We start from the raw sequence: 26917 nt of genomic DNA on the forward strand, positions 1-26917 counted from the left end.
TTCTATGACAGTTCCTGTAACAGAAGTATTTTTTCCTTCTTTTTCGTTTGTTTGTTTTTTTCCCCAGGGTCATCTTACTAGAGGATGGCAGTCTCAGGCTCTATAACGTGACCAAATCAGATGCCGGGGTGTACACTTGTATAGCGACAAACCAGTTCGGAGTTGCCAGAAATTCAGGGAACCTGATTGTGAAAGGTAAGTTAGTATATTCTTTTGTGCTTTATGAATATTAGAAAGTATGTGCTTTTTGTTCATTGGGATGCCCAAGTCTGTGCCAATCATTCCTAGTATTGACAGGTTTTTACTTGCAGTTTGAAGCTGAAACTGAGCTTCAGGTAGGTTTATTTTCTTCAATGATATATGTGGTATACGTTGCATTCCTGCAGACCCTGAAGCCACCCACCCCTTCTCTGCATCCCAGCTGCTCTGTGCTACTTTGGTAGATAACTCCAAAACAAATCAGAGCCAACCAACAACTCTTCTTTGGCCCTTCACAGGACTTCTGATTCTGAATGTTAAAATGGTCATCTTCCACAGCCTTACCCCAGTCTAATTGCTACATTAATAATAAAAGAAGGAATCCATTAGGGTATCTTCAAAGCTTTCAGACTACTTTGTTTTTCTGAATATTAACACTAAGACACCTCATTTCACGGGACACCCCTTTGTCTGAAATCATTTGACTTTTTTGTGCATGTTTTCTTACATTAGATTTTGGTTTAATTGAACCATTTCAACTATTAACTACAGGTTAGTGATTAATGTAACTAAACGGATCTTTTTCTGAAGGGAGAATGAGGAATATCCTCCTTTCAGCGTTATTTTCTTCTCCATTATGCATATGAACTAAAATTTTAATTCTCTCCTTAAAAAGAAAGTGATTTGCTTCTTTGAGAGCCATCACTATGAACTTGTCCCATCAGGATCATTATAAGAAGCCAAATCCTATGTCCTCTAAGACAAAATGACTGATGGGATCCACCGAGATGTGCCATACTGCAACTACCTAGTTATGCATGATGTTTTCCAAACTTTGCACAGATGTCAGCAGGACTGACCTGACAGCATAACGCTTCCAGCTCCAATGCAAGTCATGCTTTTTTCTTCTGTTTTTCCTTTTTTCCCCCTCTTGCTTTTGATTAAGGCACCAAGTGCAGGTAATTATCTACCAGTCACATTTTGTAGCATTTTCCTGTAAAACAGAAATTACCTTTAGGACTGGAAAGCTGGGTTTCCTTCTTCTGTCCTTTCCCCCCCCCCGTCTTCACTGTGCGCCCTCACTGGGGAGCCAAGTTTTCCCTGAGCTGCTGCTTTCTTTGCCCTCAGCTCTTTTCCGGCTGGAGTGGACTTGTACAAAGTCATGGCTGAGAGAAGTGGGAGACACGGGGTTCACAACCCTTCACTGGGAAGGACTTGACCCTGTGTCCTGGTTCCGGTGGGGATAGGGTTAATTTTTCCTGGTATTCCATGCCATGTGAGCCACGCCCACCCTGAGCTGCCGGGGGAGGGGGCAGGAAGTTGCTGCTTAAAAGCGGGCTGGGGCGTCCCGGGTCCGGCCAGCGAGCGGTGGGGAGCGGCGGTTCCGTAATCGCGTTCGTATATTCCCCTGTCCGTGTTGTTGTTGTTTGCCTGTTCCCTTTGCTGTCCTGTTAAACTGCCTTTGTCTCAACCCAAGAGTCTTGCCTTTTCTTACGATTCTTCCTGTATTAGGAAGGCGCGAGCGAGCGGCACGTGGTTCTTTGTTGCCGTCTGAGGCTAAACCACGACACCCTGGGTCTCCCGTACTCTGGATGAGCACTGTAACCTTGAGACAACCATTAGAGTCAAAGGTGGACAGCCCACAGGCCACTGTCACTCTGAGCAGCGTGCCGCTTGCCCAGGAAGGTGTGCAGTCACAGAAAAAGACCTTTTGAGCAAGATCCCACTTGGGTGACAGTCCTCACTTGCTGTCAGCCAAAGCTGCAGCGGGCACAGGCAGCATTTGGGCATGTGGCTCTGCTTAGCTTCTGCTCTTGGTCTAGGCAATTTAGTGAGTAGTCTGTGTTGCTTCTGGATGGGAATCTAAGTCCTCCCACTGAATACACTGGCAACTTCAACACCTAATTCAGCATTTAGGAAAAATTTCTTTTAGGAAAAAGTTCTTCACCAAAATGGTTGTCGAGAATTGGAACAGGCTGCCCAGGGAAGTGGTTGAGTCGCCATCCCTGGAGGTACCTAAAAGATGGGTAGACATTGTGCTTAGAGACATAGTTTCATGGTGGACTTGGCAGTGCTAGGTTTATGGTTGGTCTTGATGATCTTAAAGGTCTCTTCCAATCCAAACGATTCTATGATTCACCTTGGTGAGGCCAGGAGTTTTATTTGTAGATGTTGTGATGCTTTAGTTGGAGGTGTATAATTAACTTCCCTAACAGCCATCCTGTGATTATCAGTTTAAACATCCAGAAAATCCTGTTACGGACTAGGAGACACACCATATCGACTGGTCACATCTGCTGTAATTCTCCTTCTCTCCAAAGCTGCAGCTTTGTCTGTGCTGGGGCTGAGCATCTGGTGTAACCGCACACTCTGGGTCTGGTCCCGATCCAGTGATGCTCTGCAGGGGGGTGTCTTCCTTACAGTATTTTTCACCCTTCTTTGAAATGCAGTAAAATACATTGTGGAACACATTGAAGTATGTTATGTCCAAAGCAGTCCTTTGCCTCAAGTTTTTGCTGTGCTGGTGGATGGTCTGTCTCCATTAGTAAAAAGAATTTGTACGAACTCATTGCTCAGGTGGACTAGTCCAGAGCTGGAGGACATGAAAAGAGATATTGTTTGTAGAGATATTCCTATGAGCAGCGTATGAAATGGCCATGCCCTGATCTTTGATCACTGACAGGGAAAAAAAAGGAAAACTGAAGCAAACTTAATATGTTGGGTTTTTTTCCTCCAACATAATCTTTTCAATACAGACGTTTTCTTATAAAAGTGTTCATGTTTGTTGATTTTACATGAGGAAAACAAGTTAAAAAGTGAAACTTCTGAGATTATAGTAAGCATCTTAATCAGTTTGCAAAACAGTTAACAATAATAATGTCTGGAGTTACAAGAGGAACACGTTATTAAATGTAGTTTGTAACTCTCTTTTTTCTTAATATTCTTGTTTTCAATGACTTCAGACTGGTTACTGCAGCCTGCAGGCATGACCTCCTCCCTAACCTACTGCAGCTGGCAAAAGTCTTTTTCGTACTCATATTATGAAAGAGCAATTAGCATCGATGTAGTGCAACGTGTAATCTGAGACGATGTTACAGCACAGCTAGCAATGAATAAACCACGAAGTTTAGGGTTTAGGCAGCTCTGACTTCATTAAGGTTATATACCATTTCACATATCGCATACATACATCCTAATGGAGCAATATGGGAAAATCACATTAAAATACGAAAAAAAGATTTTGTTTGGCATTTATGAAGTTTATTAAAACACTGAGTAACAACATGGTATAAAAATGATCTTGTTTGCAGGGAACATTTGTTTTTGTTTCCCCTCTGGAGAAGTTTTGGCTGTTCAATTATAGGCCTCATTGCTTCAGCATTATTTTCAACTGAAATGTCAGAACTTGGAAAAGCATATCTAATGTGCAAATTAAGTTTATTGCTGCTCATTGAGTTGTTTATTCTTTGTGTGAGAAGTCTTTATTATACCTCCAGCACTCACATCATCTTATCTATTTTCTCCTCTGGAATGGGATTTGCCATATAATGCATGTCTGCAGTTGCTAAGCAAGATAGATAGATAATGTAGAACCAAGAGCTTTTAAGAAGCTTTTAAAAGTATTTGAGGTGAAAGTCTTAAAGACAACCCCTTAAAAGAAGCAGAAAATATTGCACAAGTGAACCACTCTCTATGTCAGTGGTATCACTGGATACGAGCAGGCTAGAACAAAATATACAAGAGGATGATAATACCATAATAGAATGGATTTTTTTGCTAACTAAAAAAACACACCTCACACACAAACCTAGGATACTTCACAAAAGGACAGTTTTCAATATTTATTTGGTAGAAGCAAATAGGTTCATTCCAATAAGTCAGCTGACTTCTTATAATACTAACAGCATATAGCTATTGGGATTTGTTGTGTTATAAGGAGAGCCCTTCATGCTCTGATACTCCAAAACACCAGTTCACTAGAAGCTTCTGTAGGATGCATTTTTTTCCAAATATTTATCTTTTCCCTACGGAGGCATTCCATAGGTTTTAACAGACAAATGATCTCCGGAATTTTTATTCCTTCTAGTAACATTCTGTAACAGGATTGCAGATGTCTTATTTCTGATCTCTTTGAATGTGTGATCAAATAATGACACAAGAAATCACATGACAGACCTAATGAGGCAACCATAATATTATTGGAACCTTCTGATGAAGAAGTTTCACAAAAATCCCAGCCAGTGTCATTACAACCAACTGGAGCTAATGGCCCCTTCCTGTACAATAGATTACTGGCTTTGATAGAGGCTTAAAGATTTTACAAAAAACAGGACATTGTTTTCTATTTGTATTCTATGGATTTTAGAATGTAACTATTGAATCTGATTAAAAATTCTAAGCAATCCTGTTGTATCATTCTTGCTTAGTCTTACTTCAACCTTTCCATAGAAATAAATTGATTTTATTTATAGTATTTTACTTATTTATAGAATGCTGTAATTGTACACAGTGCCTTGGAAGGGTCAAAATGCACCGATCCTCGTGACCAATCATCCAATACAGAGAAGCAGGAGTTACAAAATGAGGTGGCGTGAAGTCTTGTGGCAGTAGAGGTGATGTGGGTCTTGTGAAGGGTAGATATTGTAAAGAGAAATTTGAAGGACAGGGAGTACTTGACACATGAAAAGTTCTGTAGTGGCGCAAAGTTTTACTAATGCTGCATGATCTGGAAGCAGAAAAGGTGAATTTCATCCCTGGTGTAAGTGCCTTGATTTTGAGTTTTAGCAGAATGCCCAACCCAAAGGGTATCTTCTAAGGCTGTCATCAAAGCTGTGCAAAATGGATACATCCAAGTCAGCTTTACGTAAGACAGATAAAATACCAGCAGTAGTTTATACCTGACAGGAAGGAGCTCATCTTAAGCTTTGGAGTCTATCCAAGAGGGCTGGGAAGATGAACCTTGTTCACTGTTAACTCATATCCAGATATTGAGCTTACTACTTCCATTGGAAGGCTCAGAAAATATGTTGTTGCCCATTTAATTGACTGACATTGTAAATGAGCCTTGATAGGGACAGCCTTCTCCATTCACGGGGCAGTCACACTCTACAAGAGCCAGGAGCTGTGGAGGTGACCCTTGCAGTGGTTTCAGAGGAGCCAGTTCCCACCTCCTGGTTCAACCAGCTCCACCGCGCAGGTCAGACCCAGGGGCTACATGAGGTGGGGGACAGCCCAGGCTGACTTGCCAGACTATTCAACAGGGTGTAAATCAGGTAAACTTGTAAATCAGGTGTAACTTTTTGTATCATTTACGAGAGAATATGTGTGGAGACATCTCTCCTGCACAGCTAAAGACAGAGCAGATAAAACCCAAGTAGAGTCTGGGAGAAAGTGTGTCATAAACATTCAGAGCAATGCAGAATTTCCACTTCGAGGTCTGTCAGGTGTTCAGGGGAAGACTTTGTTTCTTCGATGCCCTATTTCATTAGCTTTAAAAGCTCAATGTAGAGATGCATGTGATATATAGGTTGAAGAAGGAGAGAGTCTTACAGGATGACTTTGGAGGAAGAGGTGACGAGTTTGGAGGACCAGATCATGTCTCTTCACATGCTAGTGGCAAAGAGAAGTTCCATGAAAGCAACTTTCCAATTTTTAATATATGCCAGCATATTATGTCTTTTTCTTCTTTTAACATATACAGCGTTACTGCAAGTAATAGAATTTCTCTCCTCAAAGTGTTATTCATGCAGTTCCATTTCATCTGTGAGAATGAGAAGGAGCAAAAGCAAGAAAAGGAAGAAAAGCAAACTTTGTGGAGGTTCTCTGTAGTTCCCAGATACTTTTCAAAATTATTCTATAAAAGCTACCTGTACTTCACAATGGAATTACTTCATTTGAGATTTATGGAGCCGAGTTCTTTGCCAGCGTGTGCTGAAATCAGTGGAGTTGTGCCAACAAAGAATATGGCCCTTGAATCATCTGGAATTTATTGCATCTGACACACAGCTTCCAGGGAGAGGAAGAGATTTCTCTAACCTAATGATCGAGCATCTTTAAGACAGTCATCTGAGGCCTTCACATTTTTGCAGTCCTTGACTTCAGACAAACTGATGGAGCTGCCACAATGATAGTTTTACGTGGCTGTGAAGAGTAATCAGAGTACTCAGAGAAATCTGAGAAAGCTGTTCCAAGTCTGAGCTCTAACTCAAGATGAGAACCTCTGACGATCTCTTAATGACACCAGAAAAAACCCCACCTAATTTGTCTATAACAACAAAAACCAGACACATTCTTTCTTTCTTTTCCTTGGAAAATGTTACTAGATGCCTGCAGCAGGTACATCTCTGAAACTAGTAAGATCCAGTTTTTATTTTAAAAGATTAGCAGAAAATGCAACATTCTACCTTGTTTCCACTTGACCACTGCTGTAAGTCACTCATCCAGTGCAGCTCGATGCTGGGAAGACGCCCTTCAAGTTTCAGCCCATATTTCCTGTTTGTATCTACATATTCATCAGTTACCGCAATGACGGTGATAGTCTGAAGGACAGTGTGTTTGAAGGTAAGGGGTTGGATTCCCCATCGTGCACCAACCCTTTGGAACCAAGGCTGTGGTAAAACCCAAATCCCGAATTCTGGAGTACATTTCTAACACAGAGGGTTAAGCCAGAATGAGCGCTGAACCAATGCAGCTCGTGGAAATTTTCTTCTCCTCCCCTCACATTATTTTCAGAATGTATTAATAGTGTTGAATAGATTCTGCTCTCGTTTTATTCCTGTGCCTCTAAGTTCTCACCATTTTATAACACTTTCATGCACAAGAGCTTTAGTCAAGGGAATTGCTTACAACAAAGTGGTTGTTATCTCTAATCTATCTCCCAGTCATATCAGCAAAAGTGAAGCCAAATAAACCTATTTCTTTCCCCTTCAGCGAGCTACTACTTCCCTTAATAAGAGTTGCAAGTTTGTTAGTGTAAGGGATTAAAAAAGATCACAGAAATAGCTTTTCTGTCTGTGAAGGTATCTTCTTTGAAGCTGTAACATAAGCAACACCGTGTGGTAAGCTACCATGAACATTTATACAGATTAAGGATCTCAATGTATAGAGTAAGCGGAGATGAACAGCAATTTTGCTTTTGCTGCAGTTTCCTGTAAGGAGAGATTTTCAAGTTTGAAGAATGCGGGCATATTTTTAACAGTCTCAATAATGAAGTCTGCACTTTTTTTGAGCTGAAGTCATATCTATTGACTATGGGCTTTACAAAGTAACATATGACTAATTTTGGACGTTGCCTCTGCCATGGGCTCGCTCTCAGAGGCACACAGCATGCTCGTTGTATTGATACTGCAAAAGTAATAAGCTACACACGGCTAAGAGTGTTCTGAAACCATCACTGTATTACAGATAATTTTCTTTATTATGGAACATTTGGGCCAATTTTAAATAATTTCACAAATGGTACAAAACTCATTCACAATCTGCTATTCTCATGAGCATTTTAATAAAAAGAATTTCTTTTTTTTTTTTTTTGTTTCCACAGAAAGGACTGTAATTACTATTCCACCTTCTAATATGGATGTAACAGTTGGAGAAAGCATAGTCCTTCCATGCCAGGTGTCTCATGACCCCTCCGTTGATGTGGTGTTCACATGGTCATTCAATGGCAAGAGAATTGATTTTAATAGAGGAATACATCATCTTGAAAGAATTGGAAGAGTAAGTTTCTTAAACTGCTTAGTGCTTAATGAAACTATTTGCCACAGTCTTCAGACGACGCAAATATTTATCATAATTCTTCCATCGCTGTTTATATGCATGGCAAATCACTGTTTCTTTAGAAGGGCTGCAGCCATTTATTTTTCTTTCTTAAATTTCATAAAGGCGCTTGAGTTATTTGTGAAGCCATAATAAAAATGTCCACATGAAAGAAACTGATGATAGCTATGAATATTTTAATTTAAAAGCTGAATTTTTTATTAATATTGAGCAATTTATAAAAATGTCCAGTATGGAAAGCATGTTGTGAGTGATTAGTTTACTTTCTTTGTATCTCCAGGAATCTGTTGGGGATTTGATGATAAGAAATATTCAGCTACATCATTCTGGGAAATATGTGTGCATGGTACAAACATCTTTAGACAGTCGATCTGCAACAGTAGATATAATTGTAAGAGGTATGTCTGTTAAAGGTAGACACATATATCTTCTGGAAGAATTAGAAATTCTTAACATCAGCTGTTGTTCAAATGATTCCTAGATCGAGACCTGATTCCTTTCTGCTATTTGGAGATGATATGAAAAATTATTTTCTATGGTCAACTGATCTTTTGACTGCCAGCAGCAAGAGAAATGCTGTTATGGGCGCAGCTCCTCTAAAACCTAGCAGAAATCAGAAACCTGTGCAGCGCACCATCTTGCATTCTTTCTAAACCCCAGTTTTAATTAAATTCAATAGGAATTCTGAAAATGTTGGATGGTGCAGCAAGACACGTTGGGTAACTTTGTCAGACAAAAAAAAAACATTCCCTTGTTTGCAGTTTTCATCTTAGAAACATAAAGACATTTATTTTCCTGATTCAAGCCCCCTCATTAATTAGCAAAATGTAATGCAGTCATGAAGCCATCGTTTAGAGATTGTGCTGCTTTTATGAAGTGCAGCTTCATGAATAATTCCACTGACTTGAGAAAGTCAGAGTTGCCCAACCCAACCCAGCAATGAATCTTCTCTTCCTAATACTTTCATCTTAAAATGCTAATCATATTAGGCCCCCCAGGTCCACCAGAAGACGTTAAAGTTGAACATATTTCTAGCACTACTGCTGTGTTGTCCTGGAAGCCTGGAATAGATAATAACAGTCCAGTCCAGATCTACAGTATTCAGACGAGGACTCCTTTCTCAGTTGGATGGCAGGCAGTTGCAACAGGTAAGCAATTTGAGAGTTGCCTTGTATTTTTTGCACATACCATTAATTACCCCAAAAATAAATTGTCATGACATGTTTATTTTGCCTTTAGTTCCTGAAGTCATTAATGGTAGGACTCACAAGGCGACAGTGGTTGACTTAAGCCCTTGGGTTGACTATGAGTTTCGTGTGGTTGCCAGCAACAGTGTTGGAATTGGGGAGCCAAGCAGACCGTCAGCTCTACTGAAAACTAAAGCAGCAGGTAAGTCAGTCCCTAGTTTCTGTCAGTTTTTCCACACAAACACGTTGACGTGTCTGGGGTGTGAGAACTTTACTGCAGCAGAGCCACTCACTCTTCCAGGGTTACTCACATACCTGTCTGGCACTTTAGTCTGTGGCTGCTATGGCTTCATGTCAGCAGACCTGTGCTACCGATGCAAGGGATGCTTGGACGTGATTGAGGTACCACACGCTTTGCGCTCTGCTTTGGAGATCACTTGGGCCAGCAATAAAGGCTGGAGCTGGCCCATGCTTCCTCCCTTTGATATGTCCCAAAATATGCAATGTTTGTTTTCTTCCAATTATAACCACGTTTATACCCTGCTCAGGGACTTGCATAGAAAATGGTAAAGCCAGCTCTCTGGCATATCCTCGCACAAGCACGGAATGCCTTTGCTGCAGAGTGTTTGATATCTGAGCATCAGTAGGGACAGGATATTGTCTTTAACTGGAGGAAATAAATTACGGCATCCAAAGCCCAGTGAAACTAATAGCTTCCACTGACTCCAGGGCGAGATCCTTACTATCTGTCTGTCTAACCTTTACACATTTATCTGCTGGGACTTGGAACCTCATAGGAAGAAGACTCATTCTCGGATGACCGACACTGTCAGTCCTTTGACCTACTCAGTTTGGTACAATTTATTTGAAGCCCAAACCTTTGGTTTGTTTCATGTTTCTCCCAGCCCCCTTCTTACCAACTCTCTTCCACCTATAAAATCAGTATTTATAGGATGGAAAGCAGTAAAATGGAAGCAGCTTTTACAATCCACTTTCTCTTCTCTGTTTATCTCATTTGCCAAGCTCTGAAGTTTGGCAAGCTGCATTTCAAGAAAGAACTCAAAATACAGTATAGTAGATTATACAGCAGAAAATGCATATATCCTTAGAGAGGGGATCTATTTGTTAATCAGAATACCTATAATGCTTGTCCAAAGGCAGAATTACTTCAAAATGTATTATATCAGTTGATTTAAATTTAGTAAGTTCTTTTGCCTATTGTTGAAGCAAAAACTTAGACTGGGTACTGATGCTAGAAAAATATGTTTGATCGTTAGAACACCAATTTTGATAGATTTTGTCAGCTTTCCAGGTGCAAATGAGTCTTATCAGTAGATAAGAGTCTTATCACTGCCTGTCCAGTTTGGTGGTAAAGCAGATTGCAGACTGCTCCCAAGCAAAGGGAAGGAGCCTGAGAGCCTCCATCCTGGGAAGATACACTGATCCTGCCTGGCTTAGGTGTCTGGGGGATGCATGCCCAAGTGGTACGTGACCCCTTCCTCCAGCAGGAGAACCACGGGAAACTTTCGTACGCAAGGAGTAAGGGGCAATGTGAAAAGGGAAAGCTAAAGAAAAGCTGGAGACAGGAAGAGGGCAGATTTTCTAAATTTCCCAGCAGAGCATCACAGATAGGTGTTCTCTGTTACGTGATTGACCGTGAAGTCAGAATTAGTCTTGAGAAGGTCTTTCTTGCTGTTGCTACCTTGGGGCTTTGTAAAGTGTGATATTTAAAACCACCTATATAGTCAGTAAAAGCTTTCATCTTTTAAAGCTTTTTTTTATTAGAGAGATTCACAAGGCTAGGGCTGGAAAGAGAAAGAAACAATAAAATGAATATTATTTATCATGTCAATAGCACCAGGAACATTATTTCCTCACCGTGTAGCCCTATCTGAAGCTTAACAAAAGGAATAGAAAGACTCCATTCAGGTTTTGTTGCTTAACCTCTTCACTGCTGTAAATCATTCTGTCTCAAAACGTGGCCGTACGGTGGGAGAAGTAACAGCTTATCTTTATTTTTTATATCAGAGTAGGAAACTGGAAATAGTATGATAGTGTGGACAGCAAAAGGCTGGCCATGAAAGGGTGAATTTGAACTTCACTGCTATAATAGCTATTTTGCCAGCTGAAATCTGAGCATTAGTCGATTTGCGGATGCAAATGAGCCACTGTTCATTTCATTAAAATGGAGCTCAGAATTAATTGAGCCTCTGTTGGTTCACTCAGCTGTAAATTTTCATCTGTTTCTCAACTATGACCCAGTTGAGGCTCTGCTGAGCAGTAGTACAAATTTTTTCCCCATGCAAATGTAGTGAGTGCTGAACACATTTAACACATGAACTAATTGAGCATCAACTGGTTCATGAAACAGGGAAGCACTCGGCTTGAAAGTCTGTTTTGTCATTTTTTCCTTTAATGCTTTCTTTTCAGTCTTAGATTATTTGCCTCTGATGTGCACAAAGACATTGATTGTGAGTGACAAAATCGAATATCTATGCTAAACTCTTCAAAAGAGAGTCCGTTTGCACTTGCACTCACTTTTATGATTGCACAACAAAATTTTTGAGAAATGTCTACATTTCTAGAGAGGACGAAGTCAGATAAAGATTTATGTGTGGACTTGAATCTGGAAGTGGTAGTGGGTTCACATAAATTTCTGTGAACTTAAATGGCTATTCCCTTTACTGCCTCTACTGCAGCTGGGCTAACGCTGGGGGAACATGGGGAAGGGCAGGTGGATGTGGCAAAACTTGCCAAAATCTCTGAAAAAGCTTCTGAGATATAACTGTCCTGCCTGTTTCTGACCCTGTCTACAGCCCTGCCCCAACACATCCAGTTCTCAGACAGTGAGAGCTGAATGAAGGGAACAAAACAATCTGGAAATTTCTAAAAATAGCACCGAGGTTTTGGAGATGGCAAACAGTACAAATGCCCTCTTATAAGGGATTTCTGTCTCAGTCAGTTCTAGGGTTGTCCTCTTTGTTATACTTCTCGAGCAGCTGAAAAGGAAGATGATATCATCCTTGCAAGTAGATCTATAGTGAACTATACAATAAGAACAAGGCTGGTCTGTCTAAATTCCATCCATTACATCAGAAACCGGTTCCCCAAAACTGTCTGTTCTTACAGGCTAATGGAGTGGGCATGTTTATGGAAATGCAGAGCAAGAGGCAAGAAATGCTGATGTTTTCCTTGCCTCTCCACCAAGAGCCATTTGAGTGATGAGGAGCCCCTTCAGCCTGGAACACCAGCGCGTTGCTTGACCTCGACCCAGTACCTATGGTGCCATACACCTGCAGCAACGCTGGGCAAATCAAGCTCTAATCAACGAACTTTCGGACACTTGCAGTCTTGGGAGAAAGAGAAAAGCAAATTATGAGTTTTGAATTTCCTGAGAAAAGTGTACAGCCAATTAAAAAAATTAATATATTGCTCCAACAACATGTTTACTGAACAAATGCATAATTAGTAAATCAGTAGTGTTGCAGCTACAGTCTGAATGGAACATCATTTTGCCAATTAGTTGATGAGGCATAATAATGTCAGATACTTGATGCTACTAGCTTCTTTAATTAATTTTTTGAACCAGGGTACTCATGTATCAAATACATCTGTGGCTTCAGCCTTAGAAACTTGAAAATGTGTAAATATAATTTCAGTTCATTTAAAATGTACTGTTGTAGAATATAGTCCCTGTTCTTTGCGCTGAAAGGCAGAGTAGCTGCATGTGAGCTAGGAAGACCTCTAATCCTGCAGTTGACGGGACCCCTGGCAGAAGCGGTGAGCAGTTGCAAACACCAATGCCTTTTCTTCTCCAGTTCCTGTCGTGGCACCAACAAACGTCAGCGGAGGAGGAGGGAGCCGTTCTGAGCTGGTCATCACATGGGAGGTAATGGTTAGCTCAGTTAACCTAAGCTGTCTACTGGGGAAGAGTCCATGGGTGAAATCACAGCTCTGCTGAAATCCAAAGGCTTTTGGTCATTGGCTTTGGCTGAGCCTGAATTTCCTCTTGCATCTGCAGAGAAAACAGCCTGTAAGATATACAGCAAGTTTTCTGTGTTATAGTGAACAGTTTATAAAAATAAACAGTTTAAGAGGCATGTTATAAAGATGTTTAGAAGTCTGTATAACCCTCTTATCTCCATTGTACAGGAGGTGCTTAACACACTAATCTGCTTGGCCATTTTCTGCATTAACATTTTTCATACTTTTTGTTTACATGTTTTTCATTCTGGAACACTGTGCTGACAAGACATATCCTATTATGCGTTAAAGGAGATGAGCCCTTTAATTCTCCAGCACTCCAGTGAGAGGAGGGAATATACATTTCCGGAATGGTTAATACCACACTACAAGTTGCCGTGGGTGAGCTCGGGTCATTTCAAAGCAGGGAGGAAGCGTTGTGGGAAGGAGCGCTCTTTCTCCAGCCACCCAGCATCCGTCCCATGGGCATCGCCATGAGGGCAGGCAGCCTCTTGCGACGCTCCTGCGGTGATGGGGCAGGTGCTTGGTTGGAAAAACTCCTCAAAACACAGCTCTGGGTTTTTCATTGCTGCTGAAAAACACGTATGAAGTTCATGAGGCTCACCTAATTAAATCTCTGCCTTGGCTTTGAGGGCATCTGGCTGAAGTAGGACCCACCAGCAGCACCCAGCTGGGAGGGCAGGGGCCAGGCAGCTTTGCCATGTGTCTTACTGTGAGGGGCTGCACAAAAGGACCTCTGGTTAGTTCCTAATTTGGGATGGGGCCTCCAAAAACACAGTGCTCCCTTCATAAGTCATGGAAAACATTTCTTCATGTAAAAAAACCTCCCAAAACCTTCTAGTTCAGCTTAAGCAAGGAAAGCTGTCTTCTAGCTCCCTTGACTTCATCTTTTCCCAGTGAAATAACCAAGCTCATGTGTACAGTTTGAAGGAAAGGAAAAGGAATTAAACTAAAATGATGTTTTCATCAACTGAGTTAGTTACCTGTGTTCTCCTGTATGCTAAAAACTGTGACATTTAACCAGCCTTTTGGGAGAAAAGGGAAGTGATAGGAAAAAAATGAGGTCAGAAGTAAAACATCCCCACTAAATAAATAATACTGCCAATGCTTTCCCCTCCTCATGCTCCAAATAGAGTGAAACTTCACTTTTATCAAACTAAGTTCTCCTCCATATGGATCTTTCACTGTTTTGTTTCATTTTCTCCTCTACTGATCTACTCTTTGGGAGCAGAAGAACATGAAAATTGAAAACAACCTGAGAGATCTCAATCAAATTATCCCATTGGACTCCATAGCGTGTCCTGAAAAATAGTCAGAAGAAATACTAATTATGCCAAGCTAACAACACTGAACACGACTCTGTAGCTTTCTGTGATGAACTCGCTAAACATCTTGATTAAATCTGAGGTCACAGAAGCCTCAAAAACAAATTAAATGCTCTAGAAAGGAGCTTGAACTCTTACAAATCCCCAGTGCACCGTCATCCCTCACACTTAACTCTCTCAGGACTGGATAAGAGAGAGAAGGGGGCATACTGGGGAATTAAATGTTTGTAAAACAATTAAGGAAAGACACATTTGTTATATATGCCAGGACAGGGTTGTTATTAGAATTAGAAAGAATATATGAAGAAAAGAATAAAAGAAGTGCCCTGAAATCTTCTGATGTACTTCCTGATTTTTTTCTCCCGTCTTCTTGCACCGTTAGTCTCCCAGGAGTTTCTCTGCAGGAGAGGAGCTCGGAGCCAGGGACGAGCACAGGAGCTGCGGTTCTGCCCCTGTGTTTTTCTTTTTCCACCATTTTTCACGTTTGCTTTTCCGTGCACCTTACTTCGATGCAAGCATCTAAAATAAATGAAATTTTGCTGAGAAACGCTTCCTTCCTCCATGTACTACTGATCTTTTTTTGTTTTGCAAATGTTCCCCTGCTTTCAGAAGCCAATATAGAAGTATTTTTATCCCAAGAAAACAAAAAAGTTCATGCTGGATACAGTGTTGATGTAATTGCCTGTTCAGTATGAGTCATTAATACATATCTTGACATGAGATTTTATTAATAGAAACATTAATTTTGCCATGTTGACGTGCAATAACATTTCTGCTCCAAACAAACTTAAATAAGAATATGTTCATGCACTTGAGACTTTCACTTGTGGTAAAAAAATATGTAAGTGCTGTACTCGTATGCAGGCAGTTATACAGCTGACGCACACTTCTGTGTATGCATTTGCGCCTTTGCCCACTCTTTTTTTTCTTTAAAAATAACTTTTTAAAATTAGCATTCCTATACCCCTTGGGGAAAAAACATAATCAGCTACAACCTGTGCTGAGTGAAATGCTTTTAATTTTGAAAACTTTGTGCCTGAAAGAGAATAACTTTAATGGAGCTGATCAGATCTTTTGTTTCTAAATTGATTGTCTCAATAGATGTATTATTTTGATTTTTATTTCAACATTACATTGACCGATGGAGCAAACATTATTATCTTCTCTAAGGCACAGTCAACTAAATCAATACCACTAAAATATACTCAGAGAATGAAGATTCAATTAAAACGGTGTATACTTGCAAATGCTTATTGACTGACTGCCTTGTCTCTACAGCCAGTTCCAGAAGAACTACAAAACGGGGAAGGTTTTGGCTACATCGTGATGTTGCGTCCTCTTGGCTCAATAACCTGGACAAAAGCAGTGGTGGCTTCAGTGGAAGCAAGCAAATATGTTTATAGGAACGAAAGCATTACACCTCTCTCTCCTTTCGAAGTGAAAGTTGGTGTCTACAACAACGAAGGAGAAGGCACCCTGAGCTCCATATCCATTGTCTACTCAGGAGAAGACGGTAATGTGTGTTACTGTTATTAGTAATGTCTGTGTAGCATCAACAGGTCCCAGATATGATCAGACAGAGCTCCACAGGGATATTGAGGAGCCTGCTCTAGGCTGTGTGTTGAAGATTGACAAGAGAGACGAGAAAGAAGATGAGAAATTGAAGTAGAAAATAGCAAGGGGCAGATTTTCAGAATTGCTTTAAGCGGACAGCATGTTTATTTGTCCCCAGAGAACTCCCACTGAGCGGCCTGGGAAAATCAAAACTAAACCAGTTTAGCTCTCAAAGAGCCCAGCTTTTCAGACCACTCAGTGCAGCTGATCTCTGAAAATCTGTCCCAGTTTATGGGTAATGACCACTTTTGAAAAATTACCCATAAGCTGATGTTGCAGAATAAATGGGCAGCAAAACTAGGGATTCACACCAGGTTTCCTGAGCCTTTGCCTGCTGCTTCTCCCCAGAATGTCATCCTCTTTTCTTGAATCTCCCTCAGTTTCTGACCTCACACCCTTTTGGTAACACAAATGTTCCACCAGTGTTTTCTCCCATCATCCAGAGCCGCAGATAGCACCAGCGGGGGCTTCGGCACTGAGTGTTTCGGCAGCAGAGGTGGAGGTCTCCTGGCAGCCCATCGCATGGAACAGGCACACGGGCAGGGTGCTGGGCTACGAGGTGAGGCAGCCAGTGCTGGTGTCTGACACCCCACAGATGTCCCTGTCCCAGCCACATTTGTATTCTGGATCCTCCTCCCTTGCTTCAAAAGACAATGGAGTTCCTCACTCAACTTTCATTATCAACATTTCACCTGGGATAATCACAAGCATTTACATATCAAACTGCAGCTCTGTCCCAGACTTTTTGTAATGTAAATTTAAACCTCAAGATTAATCATTTGGGAGGGCTACTATAAAAGGATTGTGGTTGACTCCACAAAACAGCTGATCCTGCTCTTCTTACAGAGCTGTAACGCTCTCTGAGCACCATGGGGTCCTTGATAGTTTGGAACATGCACATGTCCCATCGTATCACTTACAGAAGAAACCAGAATAAATGCACTTCATTGCTTTTCAAACCTTGTGCTGCGGCGTATTTGAGAGGCTTTTGGCTTCTCCTATTCCTAGTGAGCACCTGCTCATTCACTGTCAGGTTTTTTGTCCTGTGCACTTGGGTGCCATGCTGCTGGCACGGCACCGAGTCCAGGGCCAGGGCCAGGGCCAGGGCCAGACATTTCAGAGTCTGAGCTGCGAGGACACGTGGACGCTGCCGGACCCCGGTGGCACTCAGCCGGCCGTGCTGCTGCTGGCTGCGTTCTGGGCTTCAGCCCCCGCGGGGAGCAGAAACCCTGGATCAACTCATCTGACGTCCACGGGACAGAGCAGAGGTCCCTCCAGCAGAGGTTGGGAGGGCAGATTTTTGTATTAATAACTTAGATACTTTGAAATAGCCTCAGATACGGTTCCTGGGCATTTTACTTGCACAATGTAAAAGTTTATTTTAATTTTTTTTTTAGATAAGATAAACCCAAGAGTAAACAAAGTCAGAAATACTTTAAATTCTGTCGTGCCATTACCAACGTATAAATGAAGGTCATAGCAGTCACATATGTACACAAACCTTCCTAAATCAATTACTCACCAAAAAAACCCCACCCCAGGTCTAAGTATCTGCCACGGACTCAACACTAGAGGCTGGTTACAAAATAATTAAAAAACCTCTTAGATGTCCAAGATAAATCTTTCTTTGTCCCTTTTAAAGTTTTCCTCAAATGTGTTCAAACCGTAAAAGCAAACAAGCTTTTAAAATTGCTCACCAAAGTTTTCCTTTTGGACACGTATAAAGCTAAGAATTTCATTTACTTCCTTAATTGGTATTCAATCTCTGAAATTTTAGTTCTTTTCTGTAAGTATTCATGCTTGGTTTTATTTCCTGCTGGTTTTGAATATGAAAAAGCCTGTATTCCTTGAAATCTTCATTGTCGGCATGTCTGCTTCCCAGCCAAATCTGTAATTGATGGTAAACAATGTATTGCCTGGTTTTTGTTCTCACTTTTCAGGTTTTATATTGGACTGATGATCCCAAGGAAAGCACAGCTGGTAAAGTCAGAGTCAATGGGAATGTAACAGCCAAAAATATCACAGGACTAAAAGCTAACACAGTGTATTTTGCAACAGTTCGAGCTTACAACACTGCAGGGACGGGGCCCTCTAGCACCCCAGTAAATGTCACCACTAAAAAATCACGTGAGTATTCAATTTCGTACGACAAATGTTGCAAACTCCCAAGTGTGATAGTGACATTTCAGCTTACCGTGACCCATCTCTGCTAAATGTTGCAATATCAAAGAAAACTGGATCCCACATTCCTTCAGAAAATTAAGCAACAAAATCTGTGACCAGGAAACTTCTCTCTCTCTCTTTCCTGATGATACTTTTGTGGTCACCATCAAGCTGACTCAAACTTTAGTATTTAAGACTTTATTATAATAATTAGCTTGGGCTTCAGTTCTGTCTCAATAGAAGCCAAAATTCTCATCAGCTTAAATCAGAGCTGGGAAGGTTATTTCATTTACCCGATTCTATTTATATGCTGAAGTAATTCTGTACACCTACAAAATTCGATAACACTGGTGTTTGTGTTCCTGCAGTGTAGCAACCATTAGGAAGGATTTCCTTTTGCTTTGCAACAGCGCGCCACTTGCTTTCAGGAAATTTCAAAAGGGGTGCAGAGTCAATAAAGGAAAGATGTTCCCCAGATCAAACAATAGACTTGGGTGTGGGAATATGTGGGTGTTTTTTTAAAAGAAAACTGTTGACTGCTCCAAATGCAGTGCTTTAGCGAGACCTCTAAATTGTGCGCTACAGAGAATAGCATAAGTGATACATTCATATAAATAATATTTAGGCATGATTTTTTTAAAATTTCCTGCAATTATAGGAGCAAAACCATGTGCTGTTCTGTTTGTGAGAAGGGGCTTTGTGAAACCAGGGCTTTCATGGGCCCATCCTCCAAGGTAACAGGGAAACACTGAGCACCAGCCTGCAGGATCGAACCCGTGAAGTAAACGTTCACTAAGAGCAAAACAGTCATAAAGCAGGAAACCTTGTTAATCTGCTGTGGACTAGAGTGACCTAAATTCTTTACTGCTTAGACATTCCATTTTTTATATACTTTCCTTGGACTGTTTTCCCATTGAACTATTGATCAGCCCTTTTGCAGAAAAAGGGAATTATTTCTCCTGTCTTTCGCCTCTTGTCTATGTGTTGTTCTGTGTTATTACTCAAAATGCAAGACAGGAACCAACTTGTAAAATGAGTTCATGATAAAAATTACCTTTTAATGTGAATAGCATAAACCAAAATAAAGCCAGAGAAGGTATTTCTTAAGGACTGAAACAGAACTGTTCTCACAGGCAATGTCTTAATGGGAAATAGACTCATCTTTGGAAATCATTCTCTATATTCGTATGTGTATATGTATGAAAGACAAGTTAAAGACATAGCAGTCAAGTGACAAGACATATAAGGAATAAATTTGCTTTTGTTTTACATTGACTTCATCTTCTGTCAAATTCAGGATCATGCTAATGGTTCATTTAAAAATTGAAGTCAAAATAAACCTTTTAATATTTAAAAACATGTATTAAAATTTTAAGCTCTACTTTCTGAAAGATGCAAGCACTTTCAATCTGAGCAGAGATAATATGTCAAGAGAATATAAACAATGTACCTCTACAGCTTTAGCTTCACGGTAATAGCTCTGTCTTCATACTCTTTCTCCAGGATTCCTACAATGTTTGTGCATGCCATTATTGTGGAGACTAAGCAAAACTAAAACAGTCCTTCTGCCAAATAGGTGCAATTCTGATTGAAACATACTTATCTAAGATCAATTTAAGGTCTAAGTTGATATCCTGGTTTAAGTTTAAACTACTGTGGAAAGTGGAAATGATGAACATACTGCTCCATCAGGAGCTCTTGTGAGGCTCAGCTCTTCTGTTTCTTTACTTTCTTTAAAGAGATGGCTGTTCTTTTTCTTTACAAATACATACATCAACAGATATAGATATTAGAAATATTTTGCAAAGATAAAACCTCAACTCAGTACAGCAACAAAGCCAAGTGTTACCTAAAACATCATTAATTTAATAAACTTAAGCATATGCTTGAGACGTCTATTATTCTTGACATTGTTGATTACAAGAAGTTAGTAGTGGAGGAAGTGATCTGTTACGCTTAGAGCTGAGTAACTGTTCACAGTGTTGTTGCCTGTGGGTATTAGTATGGATTTGGAGCACTATGGATAATATAGCACTGTGGAGAAGTGCTACGTTACCACCTGTTCTGGTCCCTGGGTAATTTTGTATTGGAAATCATCCTGTGGTGTTTTTTCAGCCCAAAGAATATGAATTAAGATAGTTTTAAGTGCTATGCTAAAGACCTTTGAAAAAGGCAGTTTTCACCCATTTTTGAGAGCTTCCAAGAGTTTTCAGAGTCCACAGTCAATGCAACATTTGATATCCTTTGTCTCTTGTGAGTTTTTTGTTACCAAATTCCTTATATAAAACAAAGAGGTTTCAAACGACACTTAAGTAAATTTGCAGTTTTATGTATGTGAATGTATATAAATGCTTTCAAAGAGAAAATGAACTTTTTCTATCACTGACAGTATGGCTCATGGAAGGACATTCGCTTATATTCACATGTGTGGTCCACTAACACCTCTTTTCCCTGCTGCTGGGATGGATTGAACTTCTCCACAGTCACGAAGCGGATAGATATGAAACAACAGGCACCGTCACTTTATTCTGTCTCCATGGAAAATGAAAGAAATTGTGGAATATTACCAAATCAACAGTACCTTCCAAGTCACATACATTAATCATCAATATATAGGAACTGTAGGGACAATAGCAGGATCCCAGAATTTTAAAGGTCTGGGACACTCACAACTTGTTGCTCCAAATCTGTCCTTTTTTTTCTTAGTTCTGTTCAAGACCTTATTTCTTCTAACACCCCCAGCACCGTCCTCCCAGGCAGGGTCCGGGAGGACGCGCCGTGAAGAAGGAGATAATGTGTTGTTCTAAATTGGAGATGCAGTTCAAAGGCACAGTTTCAACTTCACATGTTCACACAGGATTCGATTTCAGTCACTTATAGGCAAATTTTCAAAGTCCTGGCACTTAGGCATAAAAAGCCTTTGAAAAGCTACTCTCAGCCTATTGTGCCGAGAATTTATAAAATCCTACAATGTTTCATGATGGATCACATGGAGACTTTAATGTGTAGCTCTTTGTAGCCTGTCCTCATGGCTGATGAAAATCTAGCCTTTTGTATTCTGCTCTTAGCTTTAGCTTTTTCTGAAATCCATACGGCAAAACATTCTCTAGTACATTAAAATACAGATAAGAACAACATAGTACTTAAACAAAATCTATCAAATATGACTTGAACTGTCAGACACTGTCAGGCTTTTCCTAATTTCGAAAATGAACTCTCACAGTAAGTGGTTTTGCACTATGAATCGATCTTTATTGTGACTAATACGAGAGCAATGATGGACTGGAAAATATTTTTTACTCTTTTAGATTTGAATCACCCGTGCATTTGCTACTTTCATGTCAGCAGCTCATTCAATTACACTATGTAAATTAATATTCAGTTGTATCTTGCGATTATCGTCATCTTTTTTTTTAAAGCACCAAGTCAGCCCCCAGCAAACATCGCCTGGAAACTGTCAAATTCCAAAATCTGCTTGAACTGGGAACACGTGAAGACAATGGAGAATGAATCAGAGGTGCTAGGCTACAAAGTAAGTAATTTCTTTATCTCATTAATCAGACATGTTGTTTATAATAGAGGTACAAACAGTGTACCTGGAAAACAGTGACTTTTCTGCTCTTACTGAGATGATTGGCTGACATGTATACACATGGAAGAACAGCTGTGGTGGTTCAGAGCAGGACATCTTTCTCCCAACACTGGGATTTTCTGTCCCCAACACTGGATCTCTCTTGTCCCATTTCCCTTGTAATCATATAAAATTCTTTCATTCACATCTTCTTTGGAAAGGAGTTTCACACATATTTAAGAACTGGAGAACAGTCTCTCAAGCTTTAAAGACAGGCATAAACCACATTTAAAAGTTCTGACTCTCTGGTGTAAATGTACCTTTGAAAATAAGTAGGAAGATACGTAAAGATGAACGTGAGTGAAGTAAAAGGCACTTCCATAAATCTGTTTTTTAAGGAAAGGAAAATTTAGTTTAAAGTTTGCTTGCAGTGGCTCTGACCCCAAAAGACTTATGGAAAGACTCTTTTACTCCTGAAGGACTGTAAAAATGGAGGTGGAGAGTGCTTACATGAGGAAACTTTCTCAGGATCAAGATCCTCATGTTCCTAGGCATTTTAGTGCCTACACAAGTTTATTTAAGCCTCGGGAGAAAAAGTACACAAAAAATCCCACTTTGCAATCTTTCTTGAGAAGGTATTCTCTTACACCCTAGTGAGTGTGTTTGAGTAGCTCCACACACCGGGGAAAAAGTTAAAACTAGACTATTAAGCATTTTCCCTGTGTGTCTGACCACCTGCTTCTAGGCTACCCTTGCTGATTACATTTTGATGTGGAAAGAGCGCTTTAAGTACTTGCCGCGGTATTTATTATATGATCCCCGTCTCTCCTTCTGCTTTGGTCATCAGTTGCTCTTTTTAGCATAAATATGTCAAAAGATTGTCAAGAGAAAGGAGTCAAACACTGTCATTGATGTGCTAGAAAGGAAGAAAGGCTTCTTGGAGGAAAAAAGCCGTTTGTAGTCTCTGGGATCCCTGTGCAGACTCCCCAAGCTGCTCCGCACCTTGGCCCAATGGTTCATCAGCGAAAAGACCTAAGTGCAAGCAGGCACCGCCTCTGTCATGTTTGGCTGTAGAAATGCGCTTCCTAAGTGGAATCTCAGATGCAACTATCTGATTTTCTTGTCCTTTCTTGAAGTCTTTAAAAACATACTGCTAAGCAATGTCCCAAGTGTTCCTTAGCAGCTGGTAATTTTACACGGAAGCCAACCTGACTATTTCTGTTTGACTATAAACACTCACCACAACGAGGCAAAACTTAAAAAAACCCAAAACCCACTGAAACCTCAGTTCCTGCAGTGTCAGATGAGTTCTGGATATTAAAAGATGTTACAGATTGAAGTCTCGTTTAAAGGTGTGTCTAACTTCCATACGAACAGCAGAGCGTAAGTGTATTGGGTAAGGATTTCCTAACCCCACTTTCAGGGTGAGCTTCAGTTCTAGCAGACAAAGGCCCTCCTCAAAGTTGGAGCAAATGCTCGCTGTGGTCTCCCTCCCAAAATTCTGCAGAATGTATTTCTCGATTTTGAATTAAGTTTAAACTCTGCAGGATGCTGATGGTGCTCTGAAAAGTTTGGGACATGACAGAAGATATTCTCAGACAAAAAAAATCTGTTAAAACTTGAAAAATATTTAAATAACTCTTGTTTTCTAATCCCTTTTTCCTTAGATTTTGTACAGACAAAACAGGCACAGCAAAACACACATTCTGGAGACAAACAACACTTCAGCTGAGCTTCTGGTACCATTTGAAGAAGATTATCTGATAGAAATAAGAACAGTCAGTGATGGTGGGGATGGCAGCAGCAGTGAGGAAATTAGGATTCCAAAAATATCAAGTACGTGAGATTATTTTTTTTTCTCTGAATGTTATTGCGTAATAAGAAATCTGTGTGCCTCTGTGAAGAATAGATTAACAGACTTTCCACTACCGTAGGTGGCCTCTCTCCCATTGCTTTGTAATGCTGGGCACGTGTAGATTAGACTCTGCTACTCTCAGATTAATTAGAGGAGCAGGTATTTTGCGCAACACGTAGATGTGACCTTATTGTTAGTGTAGGCCTCCATCTGCCCTGGCCTGAAGTGCTCAGGGAAGGACAGAGAAACAAACTTTCTTGCTAAAGTCGAAGCAGCAGCTCTCATGTATAACGCGGCCCTTGTTCTGCTCTGGAGCTGCTGCTGCTGCTGAGATGGAGAACCTCAGCCCTGCTCCATGGCTGGGGTGGGGTGGCCCAGGGTCCAGCCTCTGCTCTCAGAAGTACCTCATTATTCCTGCAAAATGGAGCTTAATTTTGCAACGAACTAGTCAAAAAGGAGATATTCACAGGGAGGGTGGGAAGCTGAATGAAAACCATACTTGTGGAGTCACTGCTACAACTTAAAAAAAACCACATAGAAATAACGTTTGTGGATAATGTTTCATTTTGAACATAGAACAAAGATTACCGTTATGCTCGAATGCATAGAACAGCTTTTTTGACACAAATTTACTTATGCCAGAAAATTTTGTGTGCTTATATTTTTACAGGTTTAAGCTCTGGAGCAATAAAAATGTCCCAGAGGGTAAACCATATATTGACATCTGGGATCCCGCTATTGAGTTCTGTTCTTATTACCCTTCTCCTTGATGATTAAAGCAATGTTCAGCCATGGACTTTTAAAAATAAACCATCTGTAGATTTTATGTCAGTACTTCACCATGACCAACATTCCTGATAAAGAAAAAAGGTGGGGATGGGGGAGGGAGATAGGAGTGGTCTATTATTAAGAAAACATTAAGTATCAATATTACATTAATTTTTAAAAATAAGCTTTGAAATTAATGGATAAATGTGTATGCATTAATTAAATGGAGTGGTGCCAAACATAGCTTGAGATTGTAAAGGACAGTGGTCTCAAATCTTTTAGAAGCAGTAGTTATTGAAACTCCAGTGTAACGGTACGTCAAACATGAAAGACCCATGCAAGTTGTTTTAACTGGGAGAGGAAGAGACTTGCAATTGCTTGTGATGTGAATTTTATTTATTTCACTTCCTTCAATGTAACCTGTAAAAGAACCCCACTTTCAATTAAATAAAAGCTATTTGTTTACTTTTGGCACTGGTTTGTATTACAAGGGGTGTCATACAATGCATTATATGAGCTATACTGTACTATTTTCTTCAGAAAAGGGAAAAACTTAAATAAAAGGCATCACATGTACCAACCCAAAGCCCATTGAATTCAATAGCACGACTTTCAATGGCATCAGCAAGCCTTGAACCAGATCTGACTGAAACAGTACCTTTTATAATATGAGATGCATTACATATTCTCAAACACATTTTAAAGGACTTTTTCATGCAAAGACTATTCTGAGCAACAAAACTAGCGGAGATGCTGAATACCTTTTTTGAAGGAAGATGGAAATATCTCTGTCTTCAAGCAGGTTCAGTTGCTCCCTCATCTGATATCGTTATTCTTTGCCGTAGCTTGAAAGTGACGATTCATCTTTGGGCCGGGTATGAAGGTAAATGAGAAGAACATTGATTTTCATTATCTTGAAATATAAATAAAAGTATCTAATTAGCCCTTCCATCTATTCAGTTATTAGAATGACAAATTAAACACCAGAGTGAGCATGGCTTTCAAGTCAGTAGCTACAGCTCAAAATGGGAAGTCACACTCCTGTCAACTTCAGCAACATCTGATAGAAGGTGTTTTTTTGTCTCATATCATTACTGGGGGACCTTTTCTTCCTTCCCACTTCACTCTGGAGTATATTTTCTTTTCACCACTGCCAAATGCGTGTTGTGTCATCTTTGTAACCATTTCTAACTACAAGTGAATCAAATACCCCCTGATATTTTTTAAAAGAAGAAGGTTTAAATGGGGATGGGGGTGTGTAAACACAGGGATAAGCGAAAGGATAGAGGTTCATCTGTGCACGATGTTCCTTCAAACAGCGTCTTGAATGTGTTTCTTCTCCATGGGTATGAGAGGTCTGATTGGCAGCAAGAGAGTCTAAAATGCGACTCTACAGGAAGAGTCACATTTAGGAAGCTACCAAAACTTTGGTATATAGGAAGCTGACAAATATATATAGGAATATATATAGGTATATAAGAAGCTACCGGAACTTTGGTACCTGAGATTACTCCTGGAGCCCTGTGTGCTGGACTTCCAGGGAGAACTTCACACACCCAAATCAAATAAAATCGTAACTGATAAAAACACTGCGGAAGCACGCATTACGGAACAATATCTAATTTTGATCTAAGGACTCCAGAGGATGAAAAGGATATTAAGTCCCTAGGACAAGGTGTTTCACCTGGGGTTGCGTTCACCGTTAAACATCTGCGTGTTGTGTTGACACTATCAAAGCCAAAGAGCATGTGTTTCGGGTTCTCATGGCTGTGCAGCTGCAGTCTCACTGAAGGTTGTTGAAACCTGGGCTTTTTCCTTTACTGTGGATAAGCAAAAAGGATATCACCTATACCTGATCACCTTAATAATCCCTGTATTGAGTTCAACAAGCTATTTCACAGAGTTGACCGCTATTTGGTGGAGCTTTTTGCATCCCAGCAGGTCTCTAGCTGGAGCTGCCCTCTGCCACGGCAGCTCACTCGCAAACCTTCTTCTGTCTGTTAAGCAATGGGTACATTATTTTTTCCCAGTTAAACTGTATCTAAACCTCTTACATTGTATAACATAAGTGCAAGCCTTCTCCTAAGTTTAAACAAAACAGCTCTTTTTATTCAAGCGAAGAGAGATTTTCTGCAGAGCAGTTTCATGTACGACTGAATAGAAGGCCTGATAGATGCTTAATTACAGGGAGGCTCTAGAAATATAATGCCACTTTTAGAAGCCTGTCCTCTGGGATTTCTACAAAGATGCTAATCACAGGAGTTATTAGGAAGAGGTTTAACGTAGCTTTCAAAAGAGGAGAACAGTTTAGGAAGAAGTGGATGTGGTATAAAAAGTCTTGATAATATCCTAATGAAGTAAAAACATTTTTCTTTGCAGCCAAACTAAACAATGAATCATTTCTTCAGATTTGTTTTCATTGCTGTATGCATTCCTGATGTTCTTTGCTCTTCTCACTGTAGAAGAAACTTTGCAA

The 26917-nt window shown here is 40.2% G+C and overlaps 1 protein-coding gene across 4 annotated transcripts in view; it reads left to right on the forward strand.

The window, feature by feature from the left end:
- Positions 1–24906, forward strand: part of CNTN6 (contactin 6) — a 150304-nt gene extending 125398 nt beyond the window's left edge. For 3 of the 4 annotated variants that reach the window (XM_074602800.1, XM_074602802.1, XM_074602803.1), the window contains 12 exons: positions 68–195; positions 7739–7914; positions 8255–8372; positions 8964–9122; positions 9214–9363; positions 12980–13050; positions 15749–15983; positions 16528–16643; positions 18025–18211; positions 21667–21779; positions 23486–23654; positions 24344–24906. In XM_074602800.1, the coding sequence (XP_074458901.1) occupies positions 68–195; positions 7739–7914; positions 8255–8372; positions 8964–9122; positions 9214–9363; positions 12980–13050; positions 15749–15983; positions 16528–16643; positions 18025–18211; positions 21667–21779; positions 23486–23654; positions 24344–24450 (1729 nt within the window). In that variant the 3' untranslated portion in view covers positions 24451–24906. The remainder of the gene's footprint in view (positions 1–67; positions 196–7738; positions 7915–8254; positions 8373–8963; positions 9123–9213; positions 9364–12979; positions 13051–15748; positions 15984–16527; positions 16644–18024; positions 18212–21666; positions 21780–23485; positions 23655–24343) is intronic. The other variant, XM_074602801.1, reaches the window with a different exon arrangement.
- The last annotated feature ends 2011 nt before the right edge of the window (positions 24907–26917 follow it).

This window comes from Larus michahellis, chromosome 10, assembly GCF_964199755.1.
Source record: "Larus michahellis chromosome 10, bLarMic1.1, whole genome shotgun sequence".
Taxonomy (NCBI): domain Eukaryota; kingdom Metazoa; phylum Chordata; class Aves; order Charadriiformes; family Laridae; genus Larus; species Larus michahellis.